Source organism: Pectinophora gossypiella, chromosome 13, assembly GCF_024362695.1.
Source record: "Pectinophora gossypiella chromosome 13, ilPecGoss1.1, whole genome shotgun sequence".
Lineage (NCBI taxonomy): Eukaryota > Metazoa > Arthropoda > Insecta > Lepidoptera > Gelechiidae > Pectinophora > Pectinophora gossypiella.
In genome coordinates, this window is record NC_065416.1 from 8,871,813 (window position 1) to 8,894,391 (window position 22,579).

A 22,579-nucleotide genomic window follows, 5' to 3' on the forward strand; every position below is an offset into this window, starting at 1 on the left:
CTATTTCGGAGAAAAAAATCCTTTCCTCGCCAAACGGTGTTGATATGAATGCTTAGTATTGTTCGATATTTTGTCTATAGAAATAAAGTGGTGGTTGATTCATAATGGAATATTTTACATTGCGTGACAGGTGCCTACCTACATACTTATCGCGTTTCGTTGTCAACTAGAAGATAAAACTAGAAGAAGGTAATATCTAGAGACCGAGATGAATTCAATTCGTGAAGGAAGCAGTCACCATGTCATTGGAAAACTCTTATTTCATGGAAAATATCTAGAACGAAAGAAACAAGAACAACTTAATTTAGGCAATCGTAATTATTCGAAGCAGTATTTACAGTATTAGTAATTTCTTTTTTTATTATTTTATGGTTGTTTTCGATTACTACTCAAAAAAAGATTTTAATTAAGATTTAGTTGGAAATGTAAACTATAAAAAAAGAAAAATTAAAAATAGAACTAGGTACGAACTTGAGAAGGCGCGGCCATAATGCCGACGGCGAACCCACAGACGACTCTCCCGAGTAGCACTAGAGCGTGATGCGTGGCTGTTCCTATGAGGATCCAGCCTAACACCAAAGGCAGGGTCGATGCCTGCAGCGTGCGCCGCCGGCCGATGGCTTCCATCACCGGCCCCGACATCATGGAACCCAGGGGCGTTGCTGCAGAGTGGATGCTGGCTGAAAACAAAGTAATGTCATGAGTGTTACTGGCCGTCAGTGTATGGTCGTTTTATAGAATTTTTGTATTTCGAATTCTTTGAGAAGACGTCGGTTGTTATTGCTGGTGGGTTGAACGTAGTCGTTCAAAAGGTCTTTTCAAAGAACTACTTTTTAAAGACTACGGCGACTCGTCTTTTCGCCTCTCGGGCTTTTCGTCTTCGGACTTTTGGACGTTTAATCTCTTGTTTTGTTTTCGTCTTATTACATCTCTTTTTCTTCATTAAAAAGTGAATAGGTATAGCGCGAATGCTTCTACTAAATTAATCTACACATAATCACATATACTGCAGTCCTTATATCTAAAGATCCGGCCAAGTAGGAAGTGTCATCCGAGGTAAATCTTCACGTCAAGAAGCAAACGGTAAAGCGGTGGATTGGGACACTGACAACACTCATTAGGCCAGGTAAGTAGGTAGTGAAAATACGAAGCAAAACTACAAGAAATCTTGCAAAAGCTAGAGGAAAACAATTAAGTTTTCAAGTTGGTATCATGGCAAAAAAGGTACATAGCAAGATTCTATTCATAGTAATTTGACTTTGGCTCGCTAATTGCGCGCACTGTACCGTAGGTAGGTATGCCATTTATTTCATCCATTCATACATGTGGCAGTAAATTACACCATCGTTATTCATACTCAGTTGACAATTGTACTCTCAGTTTACATTGTAGATTGCTTTAACACGAGCCTTGCTACTCACGTGTGGCCAAAGTTCAGCTTTTTGCTTTATTGTTTCGCCAACAAGTCCTCTATAAGTTATACCTCTTAAATATAAAAATAAATCTTTACGCGTGAGATATAACGAACGTAATAAAAGTTCAGTTTTTTTGATAACTTATTTAGTAGTGTTATGGCAATCATAAGTTATAACTTTGGGTTTTGTGGTCAACATTTGGTGAGTATTCCATTTTTGCTTAGGCAATGGCGTGTTTTTGGGAACTGTGTTTAAAATTGTGTAGATTTTAGTACTATGTAGGTACTTATTGTGTGAAATGCTTTTTTACAATTTGTTGCGCTTAAATTGCCAGCAGTCCTCGTGTTTTGATCCGACTCATCCAGAAGGAGGGTTATGTTTTGCTCTCAACACTAGCTAGACCATGAAAGTATCGCTACATATTTTTAATGACATCTTATCTACACGTAGGTTATATTCATATCCGTGTAGCGTGGAACAAAACGTGCACAGGAGATCCTGGTTTAGGTACTTTAAACTTAGAAAACCAGTTGGTTGATCATTATCATTCAACTCTAAGTATTATCTTTCTATTTAGAAAGCATAATCTATATATTCTCTTTATGGTTTTGAGTTGGTAGAGTTGTAAAACGTAGAAAAAGAATCACCCACCCGCATGCATTTAACTTTTTATGTCTTACTTTTTTGTAACTTTTTTGTGCATGAGCCGTGCATAGTAACAGGCTTCTTAAGCTTATTAGATCGTAATATAATTTCCTTTCGTTTTTTGTACAATATACCTGCTAACATTCCGACATTCTGACGACGACGTGCTTCCTTGTATATTTTTTTTTTTTTTTTTTTTATTTGGATCAACCAACAATGATACAATATGGTTTAATAATTAATATTACAATATTTGACTTGGTAATTGTACCACCAGCGGCGTTGACCGCATTTTACTAAATAAGTAAAGAGGAAGCAGATCGAAACTTACACTATTACAATAATTAATTAATACAAGAAAGAGAAAAATGTAACGAAATGTATCAATACAATAGACAATAAGTTTTAACTATTGCTTATTACTTAGTATTGATGAAGTAGAGTTAATTAGAGTAAATTACAAGATGATAGTATGATACTATAATACTATGATTGTACCAACAGTTGCGCACCCGCCCAGCCCTACGATAAAGGATTATCTTGGGATCAGTGTAAAACCACTGGACGGGTGCGTTTACCCCGACGACAGCATTACATGGAAGAAACAATAAAATTGTTACTTTTAAGTATTAAGTTGAGTCCCGTTCTCGGAGGATATTGCATGAAACCTGTTCTGTTCTGGTTGCTTCTATGTTATATAAAAGTAATTACCGTTAAATGGTTCTAGATGGGTTCGCAGATGTGCAATTACACGGATGATAGATTCTATTGTGCATGAGAGGCTGGGATGTCCAGATACGCTTATTGTAGTGCAGTAAGTAGATATCTACCGTTACAGTTACGGCCAGGAGCATTAATATATACAATTTGGTACCATGTCACATTATTTCTTTGTCAAATTGAACTGTAAGTCTCACTATTTGTCAAAATATGTTAGTGCGACAGAGTCTTAAAGTGGGTACAGTATATTGCTCATGACTGTACGTACGTATTTCCAACAAGTTAGGTAGCTGTCTGGATACTAGTGACTTGTCTTAACGGTTTATAATTTCATATTCTGTCATGACGTCGTGACTCTAGTGATCTATGCGCACACAATCGGTACAGGGGGCGAAACGGAGCTGAGATTTTTTGCTATGTTCGAGTTCGTAGGAACCCGTTCGCGTGGACGCGATGTTGCGTCTTAGAATAAATAATAATAAAGCGCCGTCCTCCCCACCTCTGGGTCTTATATTAAATGACCGTAAGCCGCTAAGGAATACGGGGGAGAGAGCGCCGATTATGTCTCCCTCGCACATACGCGTTAGGCGGCACACGGTAAGATTTCTTTTGTACAGAGTGTCCGGGTTATAACTGCGTGACTCGGCCTCCGTGGTACAGTAGTTGAGCGTCGTGCTCACGATCCGGAGGTTCCGGGTTCGAATCCCGGTGGGGACAAATCATACAAATCACTTTGTGTTTGTAGTTCGGTTAGGACATTACAGGCTGATCACCTGATTGCCCAAAAAAAGTAAGATGGGTTCCGATTACTGATGTAAGTAAGTAGTCGTTACATGAGCCATGTCAGGTGCCTTTGGCGGATCAGTAATAATCCTGACACCAGGGTTGATGAGGTTGGTAATCCACCTCACAACTCACACGATAGAAGAAGACTGCGTGACTTGATGATATACCAACTCCCGCTTTTCTCTCCGGCCAAGTAGTGAACGAAGTCACATCACAGTTAAAAGCACCACTCTACCTGTAAGGCTCTGCTCTACTTATAAGCCCTTTAGTTACGTCATGAGCTATATCATGTACCCACTTTAGAACCCTATCGCACTATCATATTTTACATTTAATGAGACTTACCGTTTAATTTGTCATAAAAGTTAATGTGACATGGTTTCAAAGTGTATACATATTAGTACTCGTGACCGTACAGATAGTAATTATAAATACCTCATAACATACCATATTGATTATTTATAATAAGTGCCTTAGAAACTTACCACTAAGTAGTTATGTAGGTACCTGCAATTACTGACAAATAGTGTGAATTTATGAGCATGAGGAAGTACTTTGTCTTCAATAGAGGAAGAGGAAAATGGAACCTGTACAGAAACAACCGGACGTTATACTTACTTAATGGTGTAATAAATGTCTTCCAATAAAATGCCTTTCCAGCCGTCAATCCCTATTGAAGTATCTAAGCGAAGCCATAAGCACGGCGAAATAAACCCATATCTAATACGATTATGCCTTAGTCCATATCGATATACCTGTCTGGATTTTTTCTAATTTAAAAGTAATTACCTACCTAGCGTGCATGATCTTTGTGACTAAGTATCTAAATGGTTTAATATGTTTTAGTAAACACTTTTAACTAAGTGTAGGTAAAAAAAGTTTTCATCTCGAGCTCCTCCGTGCTTCGGAAGACACGTTAAGCCGTCGGTCCCGGCTGCATTAGCAGTCGTTAATAACCACCAATCCGCACTGGGCCCGCGTGATGGTTTAAGGTCCGATCTCCCTATTCATCCACAGGGAAGGCTCGTGCCCCAGCAATGGGGACGTTAATGGTCTGATGGTGATGATGATGATGATGAAGTGTAGGTCATAAGTAGGTACAATTTAATGCATTTGCTTTATGAACGTAATTGATGTAGTACTTTTGTTTATTTTGTGTTGCGGTTTCAATGCTTGTGAAAGAGTCACATCGAGGCTCCACATCGAGGGAGGGAGGACGTGGGCGGAGGGTCGCGTCGCCCACGCATTCTCATTGTCTGTACAGCTTCGTATAGCAAAGGCGGTATTTCAGTGGGCATAGGCTATTATATCATATAATAGGCTAGTTTCCAATCCAAGGTTCCAATTAGTCAATAAATCATTTACTTTTTACTAAACGTCAAAACACGAAATTACTTTGGAATTTGTATGAAAAAGTACAGAATGACGTTACATAAAAACGTGATAAAATATTTACTTTGACTTATTATTACGTTTTCCTTTGACTAACACACATACATAAACTCACGCCTGTTTCTCACCAGGGTAAGCAGAGACTATGGAATTCCATTTGCATTTTCTTGATAAAAATTCATAAATACTTATTACCTAAGTAGAAAAAAAAAATGTTTTTCATCAGTTTTAGATCTGTTTTTTTAATTAGTAATCAGGATTTATATTTATCTTTGACCCAGGATACAACCCATTTCGCTGCATGCCTTTGAATATGCGACCGTAAGGGCCCTATCTCAGGCAGGACATCGTGGTGGCGTAAAGGGTACTTCACCTGCTCGCCAACTTTGTTGCCGGCAACCGAATCCCGAATCATTTCAAGCTGGTGGCGCAATCATAATGTCCTAGTGAGATAGGGCCCTAATATTACGACTTTCCTAGATTACTTCAGGCCTATTGTAAGTTTCTTTTTCTACCAATTTACAATAGAGTACCATGTAGGTATTCTATGTAAGTACTTACAATATGATCCATACGTTTTCCCTTCATATACGTACTAAGTACTTACTAGTTGTTTCCCTACCTACCTAGTACCTAGCCTATAGCATAGAATAAGGAATATCACTACGTATAGAACGGCAACTCAGTGCTCTGCTACGCTCAGTGTCTGAGCTAGGTTTACCTCACCCCCCTCGAACATAGTTTAGACTTGAATCGTATCAGACGTCACACACACAGACGCGCGTTTTGTATAATATCAAAGTGTAGTGTCTGTGTGAAACGAGGTTGTATGAAGTGTCCGGGGTGTGCTTATAGTCTTATGAACAAGGCCGTTAGATTGATAGAGCTATGGATAACATTCATGGAGATAATATATTATTAGATAGGTTACCTATAATATTTTACTATATAATTATACCTACCTATTGAATTATTAATAAGCCTAGGTGGGTAAGGTACTTATTACTGACTAGCTTGACAAAGAATGTCAGCATTTATCAAAGGATAGTCTTTAAGCATCGGTATTATGGTGAAGGAACCGACTGTATTAACTACTTTCTATGCTAGACTGGGATCGAATGAAAAAAAGAAAGAACGCGTGTAAGCGTGAATGTATGTATGTTTGTATTGTCACCGATGATAGGCGTTACTAATATTTAAATTATTTTAAATGCTTTGTCTTGAATGTTACATGTTACCATTTTGTTCGAAGTATTAGCATACGAAATACTAGTAAGATACTAATACCTATTCATTTTTTTTTTGTTATCCGTTAGCCTTTAAATTACATTTGCAACACAAACTTTATTCAAAAAAACTTCGTTCATTTTTAAAACCGTTTAAAATTGGAAGTAATAAAAGAAATATTATTCTATATTATTGTTCTGTGTTCCAAACGCACGGGGCCGGGGCGCGGTCACGCAGATTATTATAATTAAATCTATTGTGTTGCGATTATGTAGTCAGTAGCTTTTGTTCAAATAAAACAAAAGCAAAATACTTTTTAATTTTTATCGTTTGTAAAAAATACTGTTGCCTATACTAAGAGCCAGCGGTGTCTAGACTTCGATATTTTATGGAAGCTGAAACTTTGTCTTCATCATCATCATCAGCCGTATGACGCCCACTGCTGGGCATAGGCCTCCCCCAAGGATCTCCACGACGATCGGTCCTGCGCTGCCCGCATCCAGCGGCTTCCCGCGACCTTCACCAGATCGTCGGTCCACCTTGTAGCGGGCCTACCCACTGAGCGTCGTCCGACACGTGGTCGCCACTCCAGAACCTTTCCGCCCCATCGGCCATCGGTTCTCCTCGCTATGTGTCCTGCCCACTGCCACTTCAGCTTTGCAATTCTCCGAGCTATGTCGGTGGCTTTAGTTCTCCTGCGGATCTCCTCATTTCTGATTCGATCCAGCAGGGAAATACCGAGCATAGCTCTCTCCATTGCCCGCTGAGCGACACCGAGCCTCCTCACGAGACCCATAGTAAGCGGCCACGTCTCACTGCCGTAGGTCATCACTGGCAACACGCACTGGTCAAAGACTTTCGTCTTGAGACACTGAGGTATTCTGGACGAGAAGATATTCCGCAGCTTCCCGAACGCTGCCCATCCGAGTTGGATCCGACGAGAGATCTCTTTCTCGAAGTTGGACTTACCTAACTGGATTATTTGTCCTAGGTAAATGTACTGGTCTACAACTTCGAGTGTAACGTTCCCAACCTGAACTGGAGTGGGTGCGACATGGTCGTTGGACATAATTTTTGTCTTTGCCATGTTCATGCTAAGACCCACTCGTTGGGATGCGTTACTGAGATGCTCGAGCATGGTGTTCAGGTCTTCCAGGGTCTCAGCCATTAGGACTATATCATCGGCAAATCGAAGGTGCGTCAGGTACTCGCCATTGATGTTGATGCCAAATCCTTTCCAGTCCAGAAGCTTAAAAATATCCTCCAATGCAGCAGTGAACAGTTTCGGAGAGATGACATCTCCCTGTCTCACTCCTCGCTGCAGTTGGATCGGATTAGAGCTCTGGTTCTGTACTCGAACTGACATAGTGGCATTTTGGTAGAGGTCCCTTAGCACTTCGATGTACCTATGGTCCACTTGGCACCTCTGAAGAGACTGCAACACAGCCCAGGTCTCGATCGAATCAAAGGCTTTCTCATAGTCCACAAACGCCAAGCAAAGTGGCAGATTATACTCTTCGGTCTTCTGTATAACCTGCCGCAGCGTATGGATGTGGTCTATGGTGCTAAAGCCTTTTCGGAAACCGGCTTGTTCGGGAGGCTGGAAGTCGTCAAACCTGCAAGCGAGACGATTCGTAATGACCCTCGAAAACAACTTGTAGACATGGCTCAGAAGCGAGATAGGTCTGTAGTTCTTCAGTAGGGCTTTATCACCTTTCTTGAAGAACAAGATCACCTCGCTTCCGCTCCATGCCCTCGGCGTTTTGCCCTGAAATATGACGGAATTGAAGAGCCTTTGGAGGACTTTAAGTATTGGCGTTCCGCCCGCTCTCAATAGTTCTGCTGTGATTCCGTCATCTCCTGCCGCTTTGTTGTTTTTGAGTTGTTTGAGGGCCATCCTAATCTCGTACAGGCTGTACGAAGGAAACTTTGTCTTATGTACACGAAAATAAGACCGGTTTCCACTGACGCGGAGATGGGCGGAGAGGAGCGGAGATGTGCGGATTTGACCAATCATAGCATTCGAGAGAGCGAAAGACGAAGACGCTCTGTCACTCTCTTCCTCACGGTGATTGGTCGATTCCTGAACATCTCCGCACAGATCCGCGTCAATGGAAACGCAGCCTTACGAAGGTCCGGGGACAGCTGGCTCTTAGACTAACGCTACTTGCAAAAAGTTAATTTGTAATTTTAATTCACACGTCGCGTCGTTCCGGTATTACTAGTCATTTTACGGAATAAATAGTTTTTTAGGTGATCTTTGACTTTTGTTTTAGTTTCCAAGACCACTAGATCGAACCGGATTAGTGTGGGCACTAGGTAGGTATTGCTCAACGTACCTACCTTTTTTTTACGTGACTTATTGTAGATTTGCCGCAGATGCGCAGCGCTAAAGGATCTCACCTGGTACAAAGTTTAAGATAAGAGGCGTGAGGGTGCCCAGTTGGGCGCGAATCTCGGCTCAGGGCGTCGTCGTCTGAGAGGAAAAATATTTGAAAGAATTAATCGACCCTAGTGGATCGATAGCGATAAGCGCTGCTTGTGGGAAATCGTCGACCACGCCGGCGGGGTCGGTATCGGGGTCCTGAAGTGTTTGGTGTCGCGAGCTGATTGCTTGCCCATATGCGTAGAGAACGTACCTACCAAAGAGTAACTTACGAATAAACAAACTTGGTTTTTGACCCCGTACCGTCTTTCGTAAAGGATTATTTCGTAACGTTTTATTTTATAGCCAGTAATAACTAATAACCTAGCGTTTTACGATATTACATAGTACAATTATGAAGTCAGCCCGTGAGGTCACAGTTTATGGCTTTAACAAAATTACATTGTTGTAGGTATGTTTCGTTTGTCCAAATGAATACTATGTATGTAGATTATTTCTAAGACAATATTTAGGGTACCTTAGGAAAAGGTATTATGAATTGTCAGTAATAGTTAGGTGGGTACTTAATTGAACTTCACGATGTGTTCGTAAGAAACAGTGTCCTCGTTATATGGAAGATACGATAACGACGTTTGTGCAAAGCAAATAATTACAGCAACTTTACTAGCTTTTTATATAAAATGACAAATTATTTAAAACTATCAACGCATTCATCATATCTACGTTAGTCCATAATACGTATAGGTACGTAGTCGAGCGACTATTCGCGTTGTTCGATTTATATTGCGACGCAGCAAAAACTTACAATATAACAATGAAACATTTCCGACAAGAAAGACCTACCTACCTTTGTTTTTAGTGCATTCAACTAGACGCTCTAGTTTTTTTCTCGTTACGGTGTCACTAACACCCTTATAGATATACGTATATACGTACCAATCCAGGAGCCCATTTCATTGTCTATCCTGAGTGAGGAGTTTTCATTGCGCAGCTGTGGCAGCGCGACGGCCGAGAAGCCGATAGGATGACCAGCGCCCGCCGCCAGGATGAGCACTGCGCATGTGATGAGGCACTGCAATAAAACAATCTTATTAATCTCTATTCTAGTTGGAAGTACTTATGATTTAGTTTATTTAGCCACACTCGATTGGTATTCAAGTCTCTACCGTAGCTTCTATCGGAAGTATCTATGCAGAAGCAATCGGCTGTATCTATGGTTTTTGATAAAGTTCTGTTTATAGGCGAACGCAGTTTATACTATCATTCAAGAGAACCGTGTTTGTAAGAGCAAAACGGTTCCTGCAAAGTAAATGGCTGCTACCGTAGTAGCGGGGTGACTTATGATTCTGATCTTACGGGCGTGACTTATTATTTATTATTTATTTATTTATTTCACATATACATAGTCATTACAGATAAACCAAATCGACAATGTATGCAAACTATTTACTAAAAAACTTTAGACTGATATTAGTGAATTCCGCCAACGAACATGTATATAAATCTGTGTCCGGGTTTTATTGAGCTATTTCGTTAATCGCGCGAGTAGCCCGGGCAATAGGTGAGTGCTTCCCGAGGTTGGTACGACCAATACCTACTGCGAACATTGTAGGAAGACGCCTAGCCGAATGTTCAATATTGGGTACAATTAACCTTAGACATTTAAGTATATCAGGGTTGTGGATGTACCCCCTGAGTATCTTATATACATATAAAACTAATGCTACGTTCCTTCTGACCTCTAACCGGAAATATCCAACCATGCCTAGAACAAATAGCGATGGATACATCAGCGGATAAAAGGGGTATACTCCATATAATCTTAAATATAACGCTCTTGTGAATTTGTTTTGCAACTTCTCAATCATCATAGTATATTTTGATTCGTAGGGATTCCATATTGTTGTTGACTTGGTTCTGCAGGTTGGGCAGACTTGAAGAAAGGTCAAATGTTAAGTGGAATGACTAGGCTTTCGATTTCAATTGTCATATTCAATATTTTTTTAGATTGGTCACCAATGATGGCAATCAATATGCTGATGAAAATATTGATCTTAAATATTATTAGCTGATAGTATTTTTTTTGAGGAGCCCGGTGGCGCAGCGGTAAACGCGCTCGGTCTGCGATTGTTGAAGTTAAGCAACTTTTGCAAAGGCCGGTCATAGGATGGGTGACCACAAAAAAAAAGTTTTCATCTCGAGCTCCTCCGTGCTTCGGAAGGCACGTTAAGCCGTTGGTCCCGGCTGCATTAGCAGTCGTTAATAACCATCAATCCGCACTGGGCCCGCGTGATGGTTTAAGGCCCGATATCCCTATCCACCTATAAGGAAGGCCCACGGGCCTTCATTCATCAGCCCATTAACGTCCCCACTAATGGGCTGATGATGATGATGATGAGTATTTTCATGAATCATTTTTAATGTATCACGGGCATTAGTAGTAGGCGTGTATTATAACTTACTCTCACAACCAAGTTGTTTTTATTATGCAAATATTTTCCTGCTGGGTTTTAAATGTTGCAGTAAAAATACACAATGTAGATATTTATATAAGTAGGTTAAGAGTAAGAAATGCCCGTGGTTTTCCTCCTTTGCAATTGCAATACATTGAACGGGCTTAATACCTTAATAAATATTGGTGTTTTTAATCTGCTGACATTTGAAGGAACAGATGGACAGCCATAATATCTATAGCATGCCTGTGGGATATATCTTTATCTACTACATACTAACCCAACGCCTGTATAATCTTTATCAGGGCAGAGCTTATCAGAATCTAGACACGCGGTAGCGTGTCAAGCCAAGTTCAAGAAACAGAACTGGCGAGCCGCACCGTGTGTAATATTACACGAACCATTTGGAGCCACTTTTGATAGTACTTACTTACTACACTTACTTACTACTGTCATACTTGGTAACGGTAACGTACTTACTAGATAGATAAATTGAATGAATGAATGATATGACGTGATAAGATAGTGGATAAGATAGTCCAATTTTGTTAGAAGCTTCATTGGAAACGATAAGATCTCTTGCACACTGGTTAGATAAGATGCTGTCTTATACATCCCTCAGATTATTGCAGTATATTACAATATAGTGATACGGCTATGATTGATTACTCACATAAATGTATGCTAAAAATCTGCGCACGATTTTACTATAAAGTAGTTATTATCAGCATGACTTGCATGACGAGTGTGACGACAATAAGTAGGTAGGTATGTTGTTGTCGATTTGAGACATCTTATTTTGGACTATGAGTCTATGTTGAATTGACTTACTCTAAACATAGACATAAACAGCCTATATACGTCCCACTGCTGGGCACATCCGTGCTTCGGAAGGCACGTTAAGCCGTTGGTCCCGGTTACTATTTACTGATGTAAATACGTAGTCGTTACATGAGTCATGTCAGGAGCATATGGCGGCTCAGTAACACCAGGGTTGATGGGGTTGGTAATTCGCCTCACAATCCACACGATAGAAGAAGAAGAAGAAGCTGGGCACAGGCCTCTCCTCAATCAACCAGAGGTGGTAAGGAGCGTACTCCACCACGCTGCTTCACTGTGGATTGGTGGAGGTGTTTTTACTTGTAACAGCTATATTCCTTTTTGGGACAATCAGGTGATACATTCCTGCAATGTCCTTACCAAACAAAGGGCAGTCTCACAAACTGATTTTTCAACATTTTAGCCGGTCACTAGATAGAACAGTAGGTACCTATTACCATGGAATAAACAGTAATTCGAGTTATGAAGCAGATAATTCATATCATATATGATAGAGAATTAAATTTAAATTCATTGGTTAAATGAATTATTATTAAATTTAAATTCATTGGTTAAATGAATTTAAATTTTATCCTGAAATTAAATTTACCTAAAACGAAAAGGTAAAGGTTCAATACGATCTACTCTGAATCGTGCGTGTATGAAGCGATTGATGAATGTGGAGGAAGCAAGAGAAGTGTGTCAGGATCGAAGCACATGGAATTCTATAGTCTCTGCTTACCCCGGTGGGAAATAGGCGTGAGTTTATGTATGTATGTATGTATGTTAAATTTACCTACCTAAACAATTTCAATAAACAAAAATAATGGTGCAATCGTCTCTAATAGCTGTTTATTCTAGAGGTTACTTAAGTACCTATCTTTTTAATATAAGTAGCCCATTTTATATTTCTGTCTTTGCACGTGACATTAGTTCGATAGTTTTGCGACTCTGAAGGTGATCGCTTGCTTTACATAAGTTGTGCAATCTGCTATATTGTTGTCGTGGAAGTTATGGAATGTTTTGTTTATTCAGGCAACATTTTGATTTATCGGTAAACTATTTTTTTAGGTACCTATTTTAGAAGTCCATGACTACTTATTTAAAACTGTTTTAGAGTTTAAAAAGTATCTTATCTAGCCTATTTGATCCCACTGCTGGGCAAAGGCCTTACCGATAAGCAATGAGCACGTAGGTATTATATATTTATATTAATTACAAAAAAAACTAATATTATTGTAAAAATAATAGGGTATTTATCTGGGTCAATGATAAATTATAAAGTGTTAATCTAGAAATAGAAACCAGTCTAAGAAGATTAAAAATCAATCTCATTATACTTTTCGACTTATTTAGGAATTAAGTAACAATGAGTACGACGTTTGACCGCTTTTTTTGACGACGTTACAGGACAGTATTTCCATACAAATTCCAAAGAAAACTTTCGTTTTGACGTTTCGTAAAAAGTATTTCATTTGACTGGGTTGTCAAGTAGCCTATAAGGTGTAAGTACAAAAAATTGTTAGTCAAGTATTACGTAGCAAAAGCGAAGAGTGGCTACAAAATTATCTTTTGGCGACTTGTAAACTCTTCTCTCGCCGATATTGGTGATATAACGTGTTGTATAATATTGTGCAATATCATGTGGGTAGGATACAATGTTGTTTATGTCACATTTTGCATTTTGTAAAAAAAAAACATCTGCGTCAATATTTTATTTTCATGATGTCATAATGTTTACTTTGTGTTTGCCTTGTTTAGGTGCCTAGGTACTACGTTGCTACACAGGATTTCTTGGAATTGCTTGTGTATTTAACCTGGATGAAACAAAAGTTGTGCCGGAGATTCTCCGTGCAACTATTAACTAGGTACAGTCATGAGTAATATAATGTACCCACTTTAGGACTCTGTCACACTAACATATTTGACATTTAGTGAGACTTACAGTTCAATTTGTCAAAAAAGTTAATGTGACATGTTACCAAAGCGTATACATATTAATCTTTCGAACGCCGGAACGCGGATCTCGACCAGACACAATGTAAAATCTATTGTGTCTGGTATCTCGGCATATGAGAGGTTAATGCTCGTGACCGTACTACTGGCCATAGCCAGAATAAAAAGTCAGATTGAACCAAATTTTGAATAGTTTTGTGACCACAGAATTATCAGAAAGTGAGTTATTGGCGTCTTAACTAAAATTAGGTTAAAACGTATCAAAATCACCTTTCCTATTCAGAAAAACCTGACCTAAAATAAGTTAGGTCGAATTATAATTTAATTCAAATAAAATAAAAAAATTAGTTCAAAAACTAATTTAGTTCAAACCGTCGTCATAACACTATATCGACTAAAAGCTCTCAACGGTCCACATTTCATAGTTGTTAGCAGCATTTTATTCTATGTACAATAAAGTTTACGGATATCACGTTAATTGGATTTGGTTGTACAACCTCTTTAACAGAAAATTATTTACGGTTTCATGTTATTACTAATCAAAACAGTTTCTTCGAACCGAGTTCTATGAAATTGAGTGCCACAGGGTTCGTTAATCTTAATAACTTTGTAAGTACCTATAGTATACACTTATAATAGGGATTAAAAAAAATAATTAAGAATGTTGTTATGTACTTATACGAGTAAGTGAAGTATTGTGATGGCGACATGTGGGGTGAGGATGGCAATCAGCGTAATTGAGATCAAATGTTGTTTGTTTCAGGCTAACGTCCGTGTTAGCTTCCATGGCCGGTAATTGACTTGAGGATCGTTTTCATTCGGTTCCTTAATTACGTCATTGCAAGAACAAGTACTTACTTACCAATCCATGACTCTTTTTTTTTTAAACCGACGAAAAGTGAACAATTTATATTTATTATTTAGGTAAGTACCTATATTGTCTATTGATAAGTTGCGCAACTAACAAATAAGTTGTGTTGTGTTGTTGTCAGTAATAACCCTGACACCAGGGTTGATGAGGTTGGTCAACCACCTCACAACCCACACGATAGAAGAAGAGAGTTGTGCAACTCTAGTCCTATGTCGCCTTGTGCAAACCACGTATGTAAGCGCCTTTTTTGAACATTTACATTCAGATGTGATTTTAGATAACATAACCTCGCAATTGACAACATACATACATACATAAACTCACGCCCGTAATCCCTAATGGGGTGGGCAGAGCCACAAGTAATCAAAGACAACTTGCAGCCACTGTTGATACGAAGTCCAAAGATGGATATGATGAACCTTATGGTGATAAGGGATCAACCTATCGCCCATAACATTAGTCCATCATGTTAGAGGACACAATCCCTCTGTCGGTTTTTACGACATGCCCGGGAAGAGAAGCAGCTGAACGTGTTCTATGTTTTTTATATGCTCCCAGAACAGCAATCGCAATTGACAAGCTAGTATCAATACTATCAATCCGTCAAAATTTGTAGCTTGAACTTTATATCGGCCTCCGTGGTCACGATCCGGAGGTCCCGGGTTCAAATTCCGGTGGGGACACATAAAGAAAATCACTTTGTGTTCCCTAGTTTGCTTATAGGACATTACAGGCTGATCACCTCATTGTTCGAAAGAAAGATGACCCGTACTTCGGAAGGCACGTTAATTTGGTATCATCGTCTACAGTTTCTGCCTTGAGTTTAAAGCAGGAGGGTGGCGGAAGAACTCATACTCCTCTTAGTTAACCCGTCTCGAGGACAACAAGAAGAATTATGAAGAACTCACTTGATTAAAGACTCCTCGGACCGACGAGTAGGTTTCCCCCTTGACGTAAGGCGGCAGGGTAGCGGTGGAGCTGATGCTGCGGAGGAAGCTCTGCAAGGCTTCGTACTCCTCCGCTTTGGCCGTCTCTTTGGCCGCGATCTTCGGCTTGGCGCCCTCAGTCTTGAGCATTGCTTCGTGAGCGCCATCGCTGAAGGGAAACGGTTCTTGTTAGTAAACCCATAAGTAGTAACACAAGAATTTGAATCCTTTTGGGATTGAAAGTATGTCACCAAAGATGTCACAACAAGGCCAAATAGTTTTATGTCAATTGGCTTGCCCAATATTATTATTAGGTCGTTTAAAATTTAATGCTGGGTAAAGTTCACGACGACTGAACGTAAACGTGACGTATTTATTTATATCTAATAGTACAAACACATCACCATTACAGGCGGACCCAATGCGATGATGGAAAAACAAGGTTCCTTTGAGAAACCAAATAAACATGAAACCATCCATCCATCCATTATAATAACTGCCGCGAAATGTGAATTTCAGCGAATTTTTATATACAACGAAAAAGCGTGACAAGTAGTGTACGACACTTTGTTACTTATCAGTATATTGAATAATATTTCATTAATAATAAAATTAATAAAGGTACCTATTCTAAAACCGGTCATTTAGATGCTTCTTGCGTTACTTCCTGACATATCCAACTTACGAATAAACAGAACTTCTGGAAGTCTCACACGAATACTTATATTTTTGGCACAGCTTTCTCTACGTAGGTAGATATAAACTACATATGATTTTCTTTAGGTACTTTATTGATTAAAAATATGTTGGTTGTGCAATATAATCCGGGAGTAGGTACAAAAAACTACTTAAAGAGGCTCAGAGAAGTTATAGTCAGGAATAGCCTTTGAGCTAGCTTTACACTACATTTTGCTATTCTACAGCACATAATTATATCTACACACTGCCATACACTCTTAAGAAAAAATCTGCTTCTCTATAAACACATACCAAAACAAAGCCGTCATACAAATAACACGAACCGATCGTTTATGTGAGTACATTGCTTTAGAGCAATAAGGCCGCCCAAATTGTACTGTATTCACTTGTATCCAAACATAAAATATCACACTTGTTCCAGGGATTCTGACGCTAACTTATGTTTGATTGTTGAAATTTAGTTCTGTGCAATAAAGTACATTTAATTTGATTCATTTCAGATGTACTAATCGTTCAGCATAAGGGCCTCGTGCCCGTGGGACTCGTGCGCTTGGCAACAATAAGATTTCCATTGACATTCAGAATTTGCCTTTGAACAGTTTTAAGACAGTAACTAAACAGAAATTTTATTATTATAAGGTTAGTGATTATTTAGAAGATATGAATGTATAGGATTAATTTTCTGGGAACTGGTATTAGGGAGCCAAATTACTAAATTGCTTAACAATATTTCGTGTTTTTTAAAGAACCTCTAGGGCCCTGTGCCGAGGTTTTTCTTGCAGCTTCTTTCCCCGGCTCTATAGCCTCTATAGGTTGTGAGAAGCTGCAGTAGTTTGTTATGTAAAAAATGATGATTCAAAGTAAGTATGCTACCTACCGAATAAAGATACTTTTGAATTTGACAATTTCCGTCTATAATTTTTCCAAGATAATTGGGTATATGTAAGTATGAGTTGACAACGAACGACGCAGCGGTTATTTATTATTGTTACGATCTATCGAAACGCCTCAATCGAGATACCTACGCATTATTTAATTCTTTATTTTACGTCGAGACTCGAGTTATCATTATAGGTAGTCGATTGTCATGTCAATGTAGACCTGGGGGGATTAAAAAGGCCACATCGCAACAATTCATCTAAAAAAGCAATATTGCAATTTGGCGTTTGCGCATATAAAAGTAAGTGCGCAATGCAGACAAATGTCAAATATCAATATTGCTTTTTTAGATGACTTGATTCGATGTGGCGTTTTTAACCCCCCGATATCGACCCCGCCGGCGTAGTCGACGGTTTCCCTCAATCAGCGCTTATCGCTATCGACCCCCTAGGGTCGATTAATTCTTTCAAATATTTTTCCTCTCAGACGACGCCCTGAGCCGAGGTTCGCGCCCAACTGGGCACCTTCAGGCCTGTTGTCTTAAACTTTGTACCAGGTGAGAGCCTTCAGCGCTACCCATTTGTCCGGCCAAGTAGTTAATGCCATCTGCGGCAAATCTACAATAAGTCACGTCAAAAAAAGGCGTTTTTAACCTCCCTGTACTATCTGTTTTCTTTATATGTTTCTTTCGTCTATTGTAGAATAGATGATGTGTACAAATAAATACTTAAATAAATAATAGATATAATAGCGAATTGCAAAGTCACCGTCGTTTGTGACCTGTTATCGTCTATGCGCGGTAGGTCATGGTGACTTCTTCTTATCTGTGGCACGTTACCAGCAACACTCTGATCTCGTGACCGACGATGTGTTTGGAATCTTACCCGATATCACATGGAATGTGAAAATACTTTGTAGATACTTTGTCTTTGAACGTGACTTTTATAACAAGAGTTATATTATCTATCAGTTCAGTAGGTACGTAAATCCTATGCTAAGTTTCACTATTTCAATTTCGATAACCGTAATATTACAACAAGATAAGAAATAACGTAACAAAATGAATTTTGCAAAATTATTTAAGATTCTGATGCGATTAACAAAATTAAATCTCTTTTTGTAAATAACCGTTTCTGATAAGATTGCCGTGTGCACCACGGTTCCAGCCAAGTAGTTAATGCAAATATAGGTATGTCACGTTAAAAAAAAGTTGGTAGGTACCGCGGTAAAACCTAACCAATTAGGTACCTACCTCAAATATTTGGTTTTATGCATGATAATTATGATGTAATGAGTCCAGTGGCAGATGGCCAAAAAATGAGGACAGTTGACTCACCTCCGTTGCGCTTCCGATGAGCTATAATTGTAACGAAGGTATACCTACCTATATACATACCTACTACTACTATTTTACCAACTTTTTATTAGTGAAAACTTTTCTCTCTTATTCAAATATCGACCTTATAGGTATAACGTGGAATGTGATTCACATTGTATATTGATAGCGAAGCGTACATGTCTTTATACAGATAATGTGTACACTACGTTCGTTTCGCGATTACTTATCATATCACTCATTGCCAAATCTGACAGTGCTTTGTTTGTTTTGATTGCGTTGCATAATAAATATCAATACGAAAATGTAATTTGATAACAGTGAAAGAGTTTTAACAATGAAATTTGGTTCAAGGTAGGTCGTTTATTCTTTTGAACTTATGATAACATAATACCATTGTGTTTTTTATATATGACGTTGTAAATGTGCATCAAACCTACCCGGTAACTTATACTTATGTTTTAAGTAAGTACTTATAAATTCGAATAGTAAGAAGTTTCTAATATGCTCCATGACATCTGTGACTCCAAAAAGCTTAAATTATACCTATAGGTATTGTAAGAAAATGGGACATAAGCGCCATAACCTCAGAAGATCATTTCATATGAAATTGAATGCAGCAGTATGGGAACTACTTTATTTAAGGATTCGTTAACCAAGGTGACTTTTAAAATTCAACGATCATTGTTGATGTAATATAAGTAGCAAGCAAAACGTTCGAGTTATTAAGGAAAAACACGAGAGAGATTTGCCATGCACACGGAGCGATCGTACCAACGCGTACCAGTTGGAATAATGTTATTTTCTGAAAAAAAAAATGAAAAAAAAAAGGAAACTTTTTTATAAATTTTTCTCAGAACAAAAATACGACAATCAATCTGTAAGTATCGGAGGGGGTATGGAGCATACTCCACAGCGCTGCTCCACTGCGGGTAGGTGGAGTTGTTTTACGGCTAGTAGCCAGGACTTACGGCTTAGTACGCCTTCCGAAGCACGGAATTAAATTAATTACTGGCTTTAAATTTAAGACTTAGGTTAGCTGAGCTGATGTAAGTACCTAAGTATAATTAGTATTAATCTTTATTCTGTGGCTGAAGTCAAAATGTCAAAAGGCCGTTCGTTATTGTACTCGTACTTTCTTTCGTGCGAAGTATCAGTAAGTGTGTCAGTGTAGTAGGTACATCAATAGTAGGTACGTATTAAACATTGATTGTGTAAATGTTATGAAAAAACATTCACATCACCCACAAGCAGTGGGTGTGAAACGCAATGAAAAGTCAACGTCCAGCGCTGCCCTTGTCAATGAGACTGTAAAATATAGCCAAGAATAAAAATAGTAAGTAGGTACATTAACAGTAAGTGTGTCTTGTATATTTTAGGATAAGCCTGGTGTCTGTATGTACGCAGATTATCAGATATCTACGCTGAAACTGAAACTGAGTGGGGAAAAAAATAGGTACCTCGAATGGCGACAGTAGGTGGTTGATACCGGATTTTAGATAGATACATCTAAGGTCAGCAACCACTTACCTTCTTATTAAGCCTTAGCTCTCTGATTCTACTTACCTACTATAACGTACACATTTTTTAAAACAAATAACCCAGTTGCAATGTCTGGTCTAGCGTTCATCCCTTTCATTTCGTAATCTGCAGACATTGACATGACAATAACTTACCAGGTTCTTTCAAACAAATTACATTTGAACTTACCCGAAAAAAACTAAGCTTTAGTTACTACGGGATTGGGTCTACTCATGATGTTTTCCTTCGCCTCTAAGATATTTATTACATATTGCTTTTAAAGTTCCTATCTTTAGTTACGACACTTTCATTGTTTCTTTAGTCAACAGGTATAATATTTGTGTACTTACTACTTATAAAAAATATAATTATAATCCTTTTTAGTAAGTATGCATATTTTTAGTAAGAAGGTGCGGGAATTCATTCACTTGACAACACTGCTTTCGATTCCTCACACAGGATTCTTCATCATAACATTTTTTTAATTTAATGGTTTGGTGGTTTAATGGGTCCTTTGGTCCCGGTTACCACTTACTGATGTAAGTATGTAGTCGTTACATGAGCCATGTCAGGGGCCTTAGGCGGCTCAGTAATAACCGTGACACCGGGGTTGATGAGGTTGATACACGACAACCTACATGATAAGAAGAGAAGATTTAATGGTTTATGTTAGGAAATATTTACGACGCAATTAAATTCTAAGTAAGTACCTACATACTACAAGATAAAGCTATTTTGTATTTTTTTAGTCTTACTTAATCTACATTATTCTACATTGTTTGATAATCCTTGTAAAACTAGTCAAACAATATAGTCTGCTACGTATGCTTGTTCTGCACATCACATCCTATACTTAGTAGGTATCTAGGTACTTAGCTACTTCTTTCGTAAGATTATCATCATCAATCATGTTAGTGGAGTGGTACCTCTGATTATTAGAATTCGATACTAGTAATAGCCGTGAACGTTTTGTCTTTATCAAAATAAAACAATCAAGATTTTTGTAGGTACGTCGTGATAGTGGTCGTGCATAGTTCATTCACTCGGATCCTTGAAGAAACGCGACAATTATTATTGATTGAAATATAACATGACAGAAAGAATGTGGTGTGTGGAGCTTGAGTTCTGAACAGATAGGTTTAATAATCGATATTCATTGAACTGAATGTTATTTACGACTAACTGTCTCTTCCAGTGAACGCGTTCAATTTCACCCTAATAGGTAGGCATCACAACTCAACGGCATCAGATTGGAAAGATTAATTGTTAAGTAGATACGTATGGTACGTACGGATATTAGTTTTTGAATATGTTTTTTATGTTCTCAGGATCTAGAGGTTCAAAATTTAGAGGATCAGAAATGTCGAGACCCTTAACCGGTGTTTAGAATTTAATCTGACAAAGATAATATGTATTTGTGTTATTACAAATGCCCATTTAGGTCCAATAAAGTGTCGAATTGTGGTTATTCAAATCGTCCATCTTTCTTCTTACTTTCCAGTACAAACAAAATGTACGATGGACATAAATTAATGCATAATGGTACTATAAAGAAGAAGATAAATAGAGTAACGTTACATACATTGACTGTAACTTGTTTTGTTTGTGAGTCTCGAACAGTACACTACTGTACACAAAAGTGGATGCTTTGCACAACAATCGTCGCATACAGCTTTGATTAATTTATGGCTATCTACTCACTCTGCTTGTTTGCATGCAAAGTTATTTACTGACTGGAGTTTTCCATACTTCTACGTATGGGTTGTTTTAAAGTCGTATCGCCCTATGTTCATTTAAATACAAATCTTATTGTCTGTCTGTCAAGACACAAGTCCTGAAATCTTAATCCATGGGTTTATGTCGTAGATGATCGTTTTTGTTTAATGCATGGTCGAGGATACAGAGAAAAAATAAATTATTTCGTGTGTCACAGAAGTCAAACATAGGATGATGGTCTAACCAGTAGCCTTAGCTTAATAATACTGCGTGTAAGTAGGATGGTAACTCTCCGTCCCGCATCATTGAGGGACTTTCCAGGACACGATACCCAAAAAATGTACATGGCGCTGTAAAAAAATCAATGCATCTTTTATCTTCGATCTGTCCACCCTGTTAGGGATTACGGGCATGATATTTTATACGTAAAGACAACGTGAATAGCATCCGAAATCTAACCACTTGAATAAATAAATACTTGACTCATGAAAATTTCCGTTATTTTTCTATTGTTTTAGGCATACTATTGAAACGTTTGCATCTGAATCTTTCTTACACTTCCTAAGTAGGTTCTTTACATTATTAATACTACCTATTGGCACTGATAATTATGCAAATTAGTTTGTTGAACGGGTCGTTTAAGTGTGAGAGGATTTTTGAAACAAATAGCTGTAAATTAATACAAAATAGAACAAACACTTAAATAATGGTCTCGGAATGAGTCAACAATTTAAACAACTGTTTAGATCAGTGGCTCCCAACTTTTTTTGACTAGGGACTTCTTTAATTTAATTTTTAATAGCACGGACCACATTTTTACAGAGTGAACTGT

The 22,579-nt window shown here is 38.3% G+C and overlaps 1 protein-coding gene across 2 annotated transcripts in view; it reads right to left on the bottom strand.

Annotated features, from left to right (window-relative positions):
* The window catches only part of LOC126372044 (facilitated trehalose transporter Tret1-like), a 36,860-nt gene that overhangs the window by 5,367 nt on the left and 8,914 nt on the right, over positions 1-22,579 (bottom strand). For both annotated transcript variants that reach the window (XM_050017556.1, XM_050017555.1), the window contains exons 2-4: positions 15,579-15,765; positions 9,508-9,643; positions 472-680 (exon numbers count right to left, since the gene is read on the bottom strand). In XM_050017556.1, coding sequence (XP_049873513.1) covers positions 472-680; positions 9,508-9,643; positions 15,579-15,765 — 532 coding nt within the window. The remainder of the gene's footprint in view (positions 1-471; positions 681-9,507; positions 9,644-15,578; positions 15,766-22,579) is intronic.